Raw genomic sequence first — 13,534 nt, forward strand, 5'->3', positions numbered from 1 at the left:
ATGCTTTTGGGTGTTTATTAACATCCTAAATTGTCTGTAAGGAGAATCATGTTTGTGAAGCTTGCACCTCCTAAGAATGGCCAATAATCACAATATTCTGTCCAATTGCTTGACATTGTGTTATCAGATACATAGTTCAAAATAAATAAATTTTTCCCTAATGTTAATATGTATTTCAATGAGGCAGATGGGAAAAATTATGTATTGCTTCAATTTCAGGTCATTGAGGTGACATCTGTAAACATGGTGAAAAAAACTTTTTTTTATTCTAGACTTATCTTTGAAAAAATAAAAAATAAATGTACCTTAAATGTTGAATATTATATATATATATATATATATATATATATATATATAGATATATATATATATATATGTAATATATAATATTCAACATTTAAGGTACATTTATTTTTTTGCGTAAAATAATTCCTAGAAAAACATTTTATTTCTTTTTTAAGGTTCAATAGCAGCAAACACTACATTTATAGTTTTTAAACTTAGCAGAAACAATGAAAACCAGTAGCTGAGGATGAAAAGATGATTTTTCAGATAAACACAATTACTTCCATAAAATAGTTTTTCAACACAGACCCAACATTGTTGGACTAAGTCTTAGACTCTGTATAGAAATATTTGTATTTTTGTTTGTAGATTGTCCAGGATAACAGAAAACTGCAGACAGAGCGGTTCTTAATAAAACTATAAAAAGCATTTTTTAATGCTGTGGGCAACACAACTCAAATACAAATGGCCTCTATTATTGTGACAGCACTGAAAAATATACAGAAAGGACAATTCCACACTGAGTCAAACAAAAGCTTAACTATTATGTCTGAATCAATGATTGAACGCAAGAATGAATTTATACTTTATATTTATCCTGTTATTGATTCTTTTTAGTAGAAATTTAGTTATCTGTTTTTTTTCTGTTTTATGTTATTTAGAAAAAATGACTTGTATTGACAATGAAGCACTTTCATTAGGAATCAGGTAATTGATTGCCTGTCTGGTGTTTTTACTGCTATGAATTAACTAATGCAGGATTTTCTCTTTCAGGCCTACACCTTGCAAAATCAATATGGCATTCCACATTCAGAGGTATGGCTGCTTCTAGAAGAATTGTAATTTAATTAGACGTGAATCCGTTATGGTATCAAAGTTATACGGAGGTTTTAAAAAGTTGTGTTTTCAAAATTCCTCCTATTTTTTGTCACACTATTGCTGCCTGTTTAAGTCTTTTCAGTGAGATGCTAGACAAACTCCTAGATGCACCCAGACCATGTCTAAAAACACTGATAGACATAGTCTGGGAATATGAGGCCCTCCATGACTTACGTTAATAAGACGGTTTCAAACTACACTTGGCAAGCTGGGATCACTGTCTCTTAGACAACTAACCTCAGACTGGCAAACTGAGCAAAGAACCTGACTAATTAGCCAGCTATTATCAGCTTGTTACATTCCCAAAGTTACTCTGTAAAGAGCAGAAAAATAAAAAAAAAGTCTTGCATCAACCTTTACTTACTATTTAAAACTAAATTTAGCCTGTTTTTATTGCCTATCTTTGCTACATCGGTGAGGTGAATACACCTTTTAATGGCATAAGAAAACAATGGACAGGATATTAACAAGAAGAGTCACTCACCTAGGCATGCCATATGTTTGAAACTGAAAGAGAAACTAATTTATTAATAATTATCTGAGCATTAGAGGGCACTCATAGAGCATAAATATTTAATTCCCAGATAGTCAGTTGATGTTTAAATATGAAAAATAAATAAGCCGATACAGGGAACCCCTGCCAAAAGTAATGTAGCTTCCTGACACTGCTGAACAATGAATTACACAACCCTCATCTGAATACATACACACTGTTCAGAGTGCATCAAAAGACACCCATAGATTCAAGAGGACTTCATTGCATATAAACCTGAGTTAAACATTACACCAGCATTGGTGGCAAGATCAGACACCACGTGACACCTGCTCAATACTCAATGTGTTATATAACCTCAGCAGCAATAAGAATAAGTGTTGTTTTTCTGTTTTGGATCTAAAGATAAGTAGATCATGCAATTTGTTTTTTTATAGAAACAATGAAAACATATTTTTATTCAAGGTTATCATACTGTAAGAATACACTGCAAAAAAGAAATTCTGCAGTGGAACTGAATTGAATTATGCTTTTTAATCTTGATATATAATTTCTTGGTTTTATTTACTTATTAAGGCTAAACTTCTTTAATTTGATTATTTGATGCGTTTCAAGATATTCCATCTTGAGCTACCTTACTTAGATGATAAAACGTATTTTAAGTAGATCTGATAATAAAACAAGCCACATTGGTTTGACCTTAAGAATTTTTCACTTGTTTTTAGAGATTTTGTTTGGTCAACAAACCTTTTCAGGATCCAACTAAATGTGTTGAGCCATTACATCTCAAAAGACTGGAATATCCAGTAATAACTCTACTGGCTCATGCCTAAATGTTATATAACCTGATGAGTTAGTGTCTCTGAATCAAGTTTCTCTTCATTTTCCAGCTGGCCAAGCTGCACCAGCTGTCCATGCAGCAAGGCCTGAGTCCCATTGCCCAGGCTGCCTCGACAATCATGCCTGGTATGTGTTATTAGTCAGGGTTTCTCTTGATTGTCCTCCATTGCTCTGACTTGTTCCCTACTGTAACCATATGTGGCTTTTTAACCTGCCCACACATATGAGAAGTAAAGGACAGCTGTTATTAGCTGTGCTGATTTGGAGCTTTTGTCGGTTCTCAGGGAGGATACAAGGTTTCATGGCTCTCTTGAATCTGCCATCCTGAGTGAGAAAGTATTATGTGTAATAATATGTTCTGCAGAGTCAGAGAACTGGAGAAAAAAAAAGAACGAGAACTGTGTTAAACATCAAACCAAAAAAATGGATATTAAAAGATTTTTTATATTTTCTCTCATCAGGGATGGACGTAAACTCCTCAACATCTCAGGAGCTACTTATTCCCAATGATGTAAGAAAAATCCACTTGTTTTTTTAGTATCAGTATTTCTATATCCAGTCCTCATCTCACATGCACACAGCTCTGCAGCAGGTGATGAGATGCAACCATGAAGATACTGCAGTAACTTCAAAAGAGATGAAAGCGATGCGGGCAACTCGCTAATTATCATCATTATTCTAACCTTGGACTACACCAAGGTTAAAGGGATTTTTGAGCTGATATGGATCCTTTTTGCATTATTGTGTGGGCTCGCAGTGTCTTAGACTGACTCCCTTGAGTGATCAGTGAAATCCTGACCTACTTAGAAGCTGTCTGCTGTCAAAACAGCCAATAAGAAAACAGAGAGAGAAAGATGCGTTCCCTCTTTGCTCAGTGAGCCTCCGTTCGAGTTTGATGAGCAGACTCCCTGATCTGTGAGCAGAAATCACAATAAAATAATCAGTCTGGTGTTAGGCGTGGCTGCTTTAGACAGAGAGCGATGTCAGTTCTGGCTTTACATAGTTGCATCATCCAAACAAAAAAAGAAACACAAAGTGTAATGAAGACAGACTAAACACAGAAAATGAAATGTTGCAGAGTACATTGAACAATATGATCTGTGTTTACAGTGCCTTGCAAAAGTATTCATACTCCCTGAACTGTTTTTGCATTTTATCATGTTATAAGCACAAGATTTTGGGTATTTTATTGAGCTTCCATGTGGTTGACAGAGTCGTGCATAATTGTGAAGAGAAAGGAAAAAGGTACATGGCTTTTGTACAAAATACAAAACAATTTTGAAAAACAAATATGCTGCATCTGGCATCCTAGAGTCAGATACATGTTTGTTACAGTATATCTCTACCAGCTTTTTTTGCCCATTCATCATCTTTGCAAAATACCACAGTTTCAGTCAAATTGCATGAAGAGCACAAATAAACACTGATTTTCAGATATTTCCACAGTTTCTCAATTGGATTTAAACCATTACATTCATAATCTGACTGTAAGTTTAGGGTTGTTGTCCTGCTGAAAGGTGAATCTCCACTCCAGTCTCAAGTATTTTGCATTCTCTAAATGTTTTTCTTCCAAGACTGCCTTATAGCTTACCCCATCCATCTTCTCATAAAGTCTGACACGTTCCTGTCTATGATGAAGATAAGTCTTCCCAGAGCTGCTATTACCTTGTATTACTGTGGGGATGTTGTTTTGACAGTGAGGTGCAGGTATTTTTCCTGCACCAATTCAGTATTTATTCCAAAAGAATTCATGTTGCATTTATCTGACCAGTGCTCCTTCTTCCACATTTTTATTTAGCATTTATTTAAACAAGTTCATATCAATGAGATAGAGTATTTATTTTACAAGAGCGACCTGGGTCACAATTACTTTACTAAAAACAATAAAGAAATACAATGTACATTAAAACCATTAGTCAAATAAAACAATTGCACACAAATGTGGTGGACTGCAACGATTTCAACAGAGCTTAAAACTCATTCAGTGCCATTAGAGCTTTAAGTTGAAGATCCGTTTGTAATTGATGCCAAGAATTCGGAGCTGGAAACTGGAATGATTTCTTGCCTAGCCTCTTAAGCCCCAAGGGATTTTCATGAAGTTTGTTCTCGAAATAACATGCCCAAATCTAATTGAGTTTTTCTCAGCAATTACAAAGTCGATTTAAATAATCTTGATATCACATTAAAGCTAACACTTCCATCAGAAGTGTAAATATCACAGTAGGTGCTATTGTTCCAGAGAGATAATGAGAATGGAACACAGAAGAAAATGAAGATTTTTTCCCTCACCAGAACTTTTTCTGAAGTGTACAGTATATAAACCTTTTAGAAATATGAATAAGGCTACACACTCTAAATCCACTTGTGGACATTACCTTTGTAAAGATTCATGCAGCTGAGATAAACTAAAACAAAGTTACAGAGCTTTTAGTAAACACATACCAAGGCATTTTGCCCATTGGCACAGTATGGCACAAATTTACAAAAAATTGTGTTTTTACGTGCAAAACTCTTTTTACATGTCTAAAATGTTTTTGTTTTTTTTAATTACCAAGATTTATTTTTCATTTTTAGTAAAACATGGAGAAACTGCTCTCTTTTGCTCCAACTGCAGCATATTCACTGACAGGCAGCCATACGTGCACCAATAACTCGAGGTTGGTTGGTCCAAATTGCACAAACAACCCATCCTTTTAATTCATGGAGCCTGTAGAATTAGATTATGTCAACCATGTTGCCGTTTACCTTTGACGAATCAACACGTTCTATCCAGAACCAGGACGCAGGAAATGTGCTATACTGCTTCTAAGCACACTGGGAGATGTAGTTGTCCAGTAAATGCAGTTTATGCTGATGCATTTAGGAACTGGGGAAGATAAAGACGAAGGCAAGAAAGGTTTTAGATTATGCTTTTCATTCATGAGTGATAAGTCTGGTCTTCTTTTGCTGCTGGTTTATTAAATCCTGTGTGGAATGTGACTAAACTTATATTTTTGGAATCTGTGAGCTCTATGCTGTCTGTAGATATGCTTTGTGTGTGTACTTTTAGCCAAGAGTCTGACGTTTTAGAGGACACCACATATGTCTATGTTTAACTAAGGGAACATAGAGCAATGAACATAGGAAAAAAAGTAAAATTTCTCCCCCGTTTCCGGGGGATGGGTAGCAAGAGGCTTCAGTTGAAACTTTGGGAACAAAAAACTGCAGAACATCCATTGATCAGAGACTGACTAAGATGGGTTGATGCCTAAAATGGTTATGTAAACAAATAAATTAAGACGACGGACACACAGAGGCATCCAGTTAACTTTAGTATTTAATACAAAATATCATTCACCCATTAATTCACACTTGGACAGTGGTAAGCTACATTGTAGCCACAGCCTCCCTGGGGCAGACTGACAGAAGCGAGGCTGCCATACAATCAGCGCCACTGGGCACTCTGACCACCATCAATAGGCAAAGTGGTTGAAGTGTCCCAAGGACACAGCGACCAAGATGGACGCAGCGACCAAGATGGACGCAGCGGGGGTTTGAACTGGCAACCCAGCAGTTACAGGACGAACCTCTACCATCTGGGCCACAGTCGCCCCAAATATAAAAAAATATGATGCTTAATAGTATCAAATGCCTGTTACGGCTTGAGCAATGGACGAACCCAGAATGCAGACTAGCAGGCAGCATGATGTTAAATGGAAAAATATTTAATAACAAAAAAAACTCACTCACAGGAGGTGACGGCAAAAACAGACATGGGCAGGCTTGGCAAGACAGGCTTCGTGTGAACAGCAGGACATGAGCATGAAAATGAAAAATGTTTCCGCGCCGACTAACTGAACAAGGTGTGTTTAAATGGAGCATGATACAGGTGGAACACAAAACTGATTAACATGGTGCAGGTGAACCGAATAAACTTAATTGACAGAACAAAACGTGACTGGAGCAAAACATGGCTTGAACAGAACGCAAATCCAAGGAAACAAACTAATAGAAACATAACTAGAAAAACATGAAACGAAAGCATAACCAGATCCAAAAACTTAACTTGACCGCACATGAACTAGAAGACAAAATCTAAAGCATGACTAGGAAAATAATAAACAGAGACATGATTAAAGACTGGAGCAGTGAAAAACATAAGGAAAAAACCAGAAACCAAAAACCAAACAACCCCAAATCATAACAATGCCTTTGAGAAGTCAATGAGAAGAGACACACAACACTGCTCCCTTTTAAGACTGTCAACGATATGATCAATGATATCACATGTTTGCTGTGTCCTTTACATTTGGCTTGTAAAAAACTAAAACAGGATGGCTTTCTTTCAACCAAGGGGTTCTTCTTGCCACTCTTCCTGAAAGGCCATTTGTGGGGGACATGACTTACATTTGTTGTTTAGATGGATTCTCTCACCTGTACTGTGGCCCTGAATAGCTCCTCCTGAGTTACCATTTCCCTCTTGGTTGCTTCTCTGATTAATGCCTCGCTTGTAAGTTCAGGTAGAATGTCTTGGTAGGTTTCCGGTTGTGCTATATTCTTCCCATTTTCAGTTGATGGATTGAACAGTGCTCTATGAGATGTTTAAAGTTTGGGATATTGTTTTAAATCATAACCCTGCTTTACAATTCCCCATGAGTTTATCCCCTGACTTGTGTGCTGTTTTCTCTGCCTTCATCAAATTTTTGTTCATTAAGGTTCTTTAACAAACCTCTGAGCCATTCACAGAACAGCTGTATTTATAGAAAGGTTACATTACATACAGGTGGACTCTATCTACTAATTATGTGACTTATATTGGAAGTTACCCTGAATTTTATTTAGGGGTACACTGAAAACTTATCATATTTATTTGTGATTTTTATTTGTGAAAAGTTTTTAAAATCACATATAATTTTCTACTCTTCTACTGACAATTATGTGCAACTATGTGTTGCACATAACTGTCCTCTTGTAGCTTGTGGATTTAATGTGACAAAATGTGAAAAGGTTTAAGGGGCATAAATACTTTTGCATGTCCCTGTGCTTACAGAAGCAATGAAAAATCAACAACAGACATAATTTACTGCCAGTGTGTTTCACAAAAAAGACAGAAAAAATCAATAAAATATATCTTGTTTTAATTTTTAGGATAATGTGCCAGATGCCTCAATCGTTTCTTAATAACTAGCAGGTCCCTTCCTGCCTCCCGTCCCTAAAGAAACCCCCACATGGCAAACAACACAATGTATCAGAGGACTGAGGGAGTCCAGTGCTGTACGTGACAGGGACAGCTGTGAACTCCAGCCATTGTTCCGAAAGAGAGGACTGAGCCTCCTCGGCCCGCCCTAAAACCCCACCCCCTCCTCCTCCTCCAGGCTGCTCAAACCCACTCTGTGATCTCACACTGAAGCCCTAAAAGAGGCTTATATATACACACACAGGCGCACAGATGCTCTCAAAAACTGCTTACACCCAGTCAGCAATGTGCTGCTTCACCTTTGCGGAAGAGGGGAGATTTAGCAGGAAGAAAAATGGTTGCACCCTTTGCTACCCCATTCCTCTTCCTGTGTGCTTTTAAATGAGTGCCTCAGCAGGAACTCATCAATATATAGGTCAGATGAAGACCATAGTGCAGTGTTGCTCTTCATGCCATCATCTGTGAAATCTCACCTGCATATATTTAGATTTTTTTTTTCAGGTGATTCATACAGAAATGACAACAGTCTGAGGTCATAGACACCAAAGCAGGCAAGCCGATGACAGCTGTATGCTATTGATAGCTGTTGGAGATTGTTGCTCTCAGTTAGGAAGAGGCTTTATCAGCTATATATGGTCTGTGGCGACCATTGTCTGTAGTGCTGCTCTTTAGACCGGCCGCTCTCTGTGCACCCCCCACCTGAAAAAAACTGCTGAGCCAATAATAGCCAGGCAGACCAACCGGGCACTGACAAATTTTGGACCATACTGCTTATTTGTCAGGAAAGGAATGTGAAATTCAGACAGAGCAAATACCGAGTTGTGTTAAATACATCAAGACAAAGTCAATGGTCAGTAAACGTCAGCTATTAAACTTGCCACACGCTCATATACTACAAGCAATTAATCACTGTCTGCAATACTTGCTGTATATTTGGCAGCATAAGCCCTGTCGCTTGAGCACCTGACTCCGTGCACTTGAGTTGATATGTGGCCGTTAGCTCTGCTCCTGCTAAATATCCGTCGTCACTAAACAGCCTGGGGTCCAGATGGGGATGACTAACGCAGAACAAAAGTAATCATGTTTTTTGGGATTCAGTAGAAGGTTTTTCCATGTCTCATCTGCTCCCAGCAGAGAGAGCGCTCAGGCCGACGGGAATGTATGTTATGTATTTGAGTTATTTTCCCATTATGTTTTCCATTAGTGCATCTTGCTGGCGTTTGTTTGGGAAGTGATTTGTTTGGGATCCCGTCACCACTCTGAGGAATCAATAACCTTTTAGGCACTCAGATTAATGAGAGGCAAATGTGCCTCCTCCAGTCTCCTTTACCGTTATTACGCAGTAGCAATTAAGCCAGACCCCGACAGGGTAGAAAAGTGCATTTGACATTCATGATGGATGACCAAACAACTAAAGAGTAGCAACAAAACTGCAATACTTGAATTTGTCTGCATCAGGTCAGCTACTGCAGGTTTTTAATGGCTCACTGTTTTTGTTAGCATCGTAACTAAGAGCATGTTTTAGTCAGAAAGTGTCATTGATCAAGTAATGCTTCTTCTGTATTTAACTTTGGGTTTCTACATTGTCGTGAAAGATCTGGAATTTGATTGAATCTTTTTCCAAGTCGGAATAAGTATGGAAAATGAAAATGGATTATGGAAAACTATTTGGGTTTAAAGACTTTAATTTACATTCCATACCCAAAAGAGAAAAATCTGAATTTCTGAAAAATAAAGAGTTTTTTTACATGAATTTATATTGAGACCATTTTTTTTTCTTTTTTTTTTAAATGTTTAGTTGATTTGTCACATTACAATTAAAATTTTTGCCCAACTTACTGATAATTCTGGTTTCTAGGTTAATAAACAATAAACATATAGTCATTCAAAATAGTAAAAAAGCCAATGTAACTGCTTTTTGGACTTTTTCTTTTGGGTTTTAACAGAGGTGGGTAGATTGGGATTTAATTTGTGAAAATGATGTAATAATCAGAGAGACACAAATATATAAATTAAGTGCAAATTATGGCATTTATTTAGGTAGAAGAATAGAATTAACAAACGAGTGCAAATAAATCATGTCATTACAAAACATTTTCCGGCAAAAGAAACAAACATTTCCAACTCAATTTGCTTTTCACAGCATAAAGCTTTTAAAACCCATAGTGCAAAGTACTACCAGTTAAATACTGTTCACTGTATGTTCACTTGACCTCCAAATGTCCCAGCAGGCTCAGCAGATAGAAAATAACAGAACAAGAAACTTGTGTGCAAGCAAGTCTCTTTTTAAAATTAACCAATGTGTGTGCCTGGTTCATTTTCTGGTAAAGCACGCTTATTCTTCATTCAGTGAAGTAATTCTAGGTGGATAGAGTGGCAAGAAACTCTACTCAAGTAACAGCTGTTTTACTTTAAAATATTATAACTCAAACAGAAGTAAAACATACGTTGCAGAAAAACTACTCCTAGAAGTACTTTTAGCTTCTATTTTTTCCAAAAAGCTACTCAGGAAAATGTAACTGAGTAAATGTAGATACTTACTACACACCTCTGGTTTTAAATGGACCCAAGGTTCTGGATCTGGGCCCTGATAAGATTTTGTAATTTTGTGAAATGAATGTATTACTGATCATGTAAGTGTCAGAAAAGTCCAGACTTTTTTTGTTACAGATTTTAACAAATCTAAGTTTGTCCAGATGCCAAAAAGACAATGATAAATGCATTTATTTTACCGACAAATTGTGTTGTTAAATGTTTTGCTGCAAAAAAGAAAATCCTAATTAGCTAAATACTTTCCTCTCAGATGTCCACAACGCTGTAAAAACTAACAATAAAACAGAAAATTGATTCTGGAATAGTATGGATTTTTAAAATGTGAAATTAGCATTAACCCTGCAAACTAATCAACCTTTCACTTCCGCAGCTGATTGGCTCAATCATCGGCCGTCAGGGAAGCAAGATCAACGAGATCCGGCAGGTGTCAGGGGCTCAGATTAAAATTGGCAGCCAACTGGATGGAACTAGCGACCGCCATGTCACTATCACAGGAACACCAGTCAGCATCAACCTGGCCCAGTACCTCATTACTTCCTGGTAAGACCCAGGGATACGTAAAGCCATCTAATGAGTTGCTGCAAGAGGAAGATGTTGGTTTGAGAGGGTCAAAAGTCATCTTTAGAGTAATAATGAGGTGTGGACCTCTGTTGCAAGCAATGTTACTGACAGCAATGCAGAAAAACAGCATTAGGTTGTGCTGACTTATTTTTACAGTACAGTACTATTGAAATCAAGTTAACTTTAAATTTTGTGCACATATTTCCCTGAATAAAATGTTGTTCATTAAATGAAAAGTCAACGAGAAGAGAAAAAGAAAAGACAAAGAATACAAATTAAATCTTTTTTTTTTTTACTGACAACAAATCAGATGAAACTTTTACTGTTTAAGGTCAGTTAGAATAACTAAACAAATTTCTGTTTGCTAAATGCCAGAATAATGACTTTTACATACTTCTAGGTTTTTGGTAGAATAGCATTTTAAACCGTGTGACTTGGGTCAAACATTATGGAGATCCTTCCAAAAGCTCCCCACAATAGTTTGCATAAAGTTTCTCCTAATGTACAAATGATCTATGGGACTGAGTTCAGAAATTTGTGATGGACATTAACCTTATTGTTCTTAAGCCACTTTGTAACTAATTGTTACAAAATATTATGCTTTGGGTCATTGTCCAGTTAGCAAACCCATTTGCAACAAAGCTTTAACTGTCTGGCTGATGCCTAAAGATGTTGCTTCATTATTTTCTCAAAATGTTGTTAATTCATGATCTATTATGAAGTGCGCCAGTCTCCCTTGCAGCAAAACAACCCCACAACATGATGCTGCTACCCCCGTACTTCACAGTTGGTATGTTTTCCTCAGGCCTGCAGGTTTCCCTCTTTTTCCTCCAAATGCACTGATGGTGATTATGGCCAATCACTCCCATTTTAGTTTTATCAGACCACAGGACATGTTTCCAAAAAGTCTGTTATTTTTCCCTGTATGCATTCATACACTGTAATATGGATTTTTTTGTGTTGCTTGTAGAGTACGGGCTTCTTCCTCACTGACTGGCATTTCAGCACATTTCAGAACAGATCTTGTTTTACTTTGGATAATGATACTCTCTTGGGTCTTATATATATATATATATATATATATATATATATATATATATATATATGTGTGTGTATGTGTGTGTGTGTGTAACTGCTTGTACAACTGAACATGGCACCTTCAGGCAGTGGGAAATTGTAGCAAGGATAATTGCAGGTGGGGGACCACAATTCTCTTCCTCATATCTTTACTTATTTCTGTTGATTTTTTTCCATGATGTTACACAAGGAAGCAGTGTGTTTAAAGTGTTGCCTTAAACTACAGTGCCTTGCCAGCACCCTTGAACTTTTCAACCTATTGCCACATTTCAGGCTTCAAACAAAGATATAAAATTATAATTTTAGAATCAACAACAAGTGGGACACAATCATGAAGTGGAATGAAATTTTTTGGATGTATCAAACTTTTTTAACAAATAAAAAACTGAAAAGTGTGGAGTGCAATATTATTCGGCCCCCTTGCGTTAATACTTTGTAGCGCCATCCTTTGCTGCAATTACAGCTGCAAGTCTCTTGGGGTATGTCTCTACCAGTTTTCACATCGAGAGACTGAAATTCTTGCCCATTCTTCCTTGCAAAACAGCTGGAGCTCAGTGAGGTTGGATGGAGAGCGTTCGTGAACAGCAGTCTTCAGCTCTTTCCACAGATTCTCGATTGGATTCAGGTCTGGACTTTGACTTGGCCATTCCAACACCTTGATACGTTTATTTGTGAACCATTCCATTGTAGATTTGGCTTTATGTTGTGGATCATTGTCTTGTTGGAAGATAAATCTCCGTCCCAGTCTCAGGTCTCTTGCAGACAGGTTTTCTTCCAGAATGGTCCTGTATTTGGCCCCATCCATCTTCCCATCAATTTTGACCATCTTCCCTGTCCCTGCTGACGAAAAGCAGGCCCAAACCATGATGCTGCCACCACCATGTTTGACAGTGGGGATGGTGTGTTCAGGGTGATGAGCTGTGTTGCTTTTACCCCAAACATATCATTTTGCATTGTGGCCAAACAGTTTGATTTTGGTTTCATCTGACCAGAGCACCTTCTTCCACATGTTTGGTGTGTCTCCCAGGTGGTTTGTAGCAAACTTTAAACGAGACTTTTTATGGATATCTTTGAGAAATGGCTTTCTTCTTGCCACTCTTCCATAAAGGCCAGATTTGTGCAGTGTACGACTGATTGTTGTCCTATTGACAGACTCTCCCACCTCAGCTGTAGATCTCTGCAGTTCATCCAGAGTGATCATGGGCCTCTTGGCTGGATCTCTGATCAGTCTTCTCCTTGTTCGAGATGAAAGTTTAGAGGGACGGCCGGGTCTTGTTAGATTTGCAGTGGTCTGATACTCCTTCCATTTCAATATGATTGCTTACACAGTGCTCCTTGGGATGTTTAAAGCTTGGGAAATCTTTTTGTAACCAAATCCGGCTTTAAACTTCTCCACAACAGTATCTTGGACCTGCCTGGTGTGTTCCTTGGTCTTCATGATGCTCTGCGCTTTGAACAGAACCCTGAGACTATCACAGAGCAGGTGCATTTATATGGAGACTTGATTACACACAGGTGGATTCTATTTATCATCATCAGTCATTTGGGACAACATTGGATCATTCAGAGATCCTCACTGAACTTCTGGAGTGAGTTTGCTGCTCTGAAAGTAAAGAGGCTGAATAATATTGCAAAACGTTTCAGTTTTTTATTTGTTACAAAAGTTTGAC

The 13,534-nt window shown here is 37.5% G+C and overlaps 1 protein-coding gene across 1 annotated transcript in view; it reads left to right on the top strand.

The window, feature by feature from the left end:
• LOC124874744 (poly(rC)-binding protein 4-like) overlaps window positions 1-13,534 on the top strand; it is a 61,526-nt gene that overhangs the window by 45,636 nt on the left and 2,356 nt on the right. Inside the window, exons 10-13 of the mRNA XM_047376240.1 lie at window positions 1,060-1,101; window positions 2,548-2,623; window positions 2,959-3,008; window positions 10,597-10,766. Coding sequence (XP_047232196.1) covers window positions 1,060-1,101; window positions 2,548-2,623; window positions 2,959-3,008; window positions 10,597-10,766 — 338 coding nt within the window. The remainder of the gene's footprint in view (window positions 1-1,059; window positions 1,102-2,547; window positions 2,624-2,958; window positions 3,009-10,596; window positions 10,767-13,534) is intronic.

Source organism: Girardinichthys multiradiatus, chromosome 1 (genome assembly GCF_021462225.1).
Source record: "Girardinichthys multiradiatus isolate DD_20200921_A chromosome 1, DD_fGirMul_XY1, whole genome shotgun sequence".
Lineage (NCBI taxonomy): Eukaryota > Metazoa > Chordata > Actinopteri > Cyprinodontiformes > Goodeidae > Girardinichthys > Girardinichthys multiradiatus.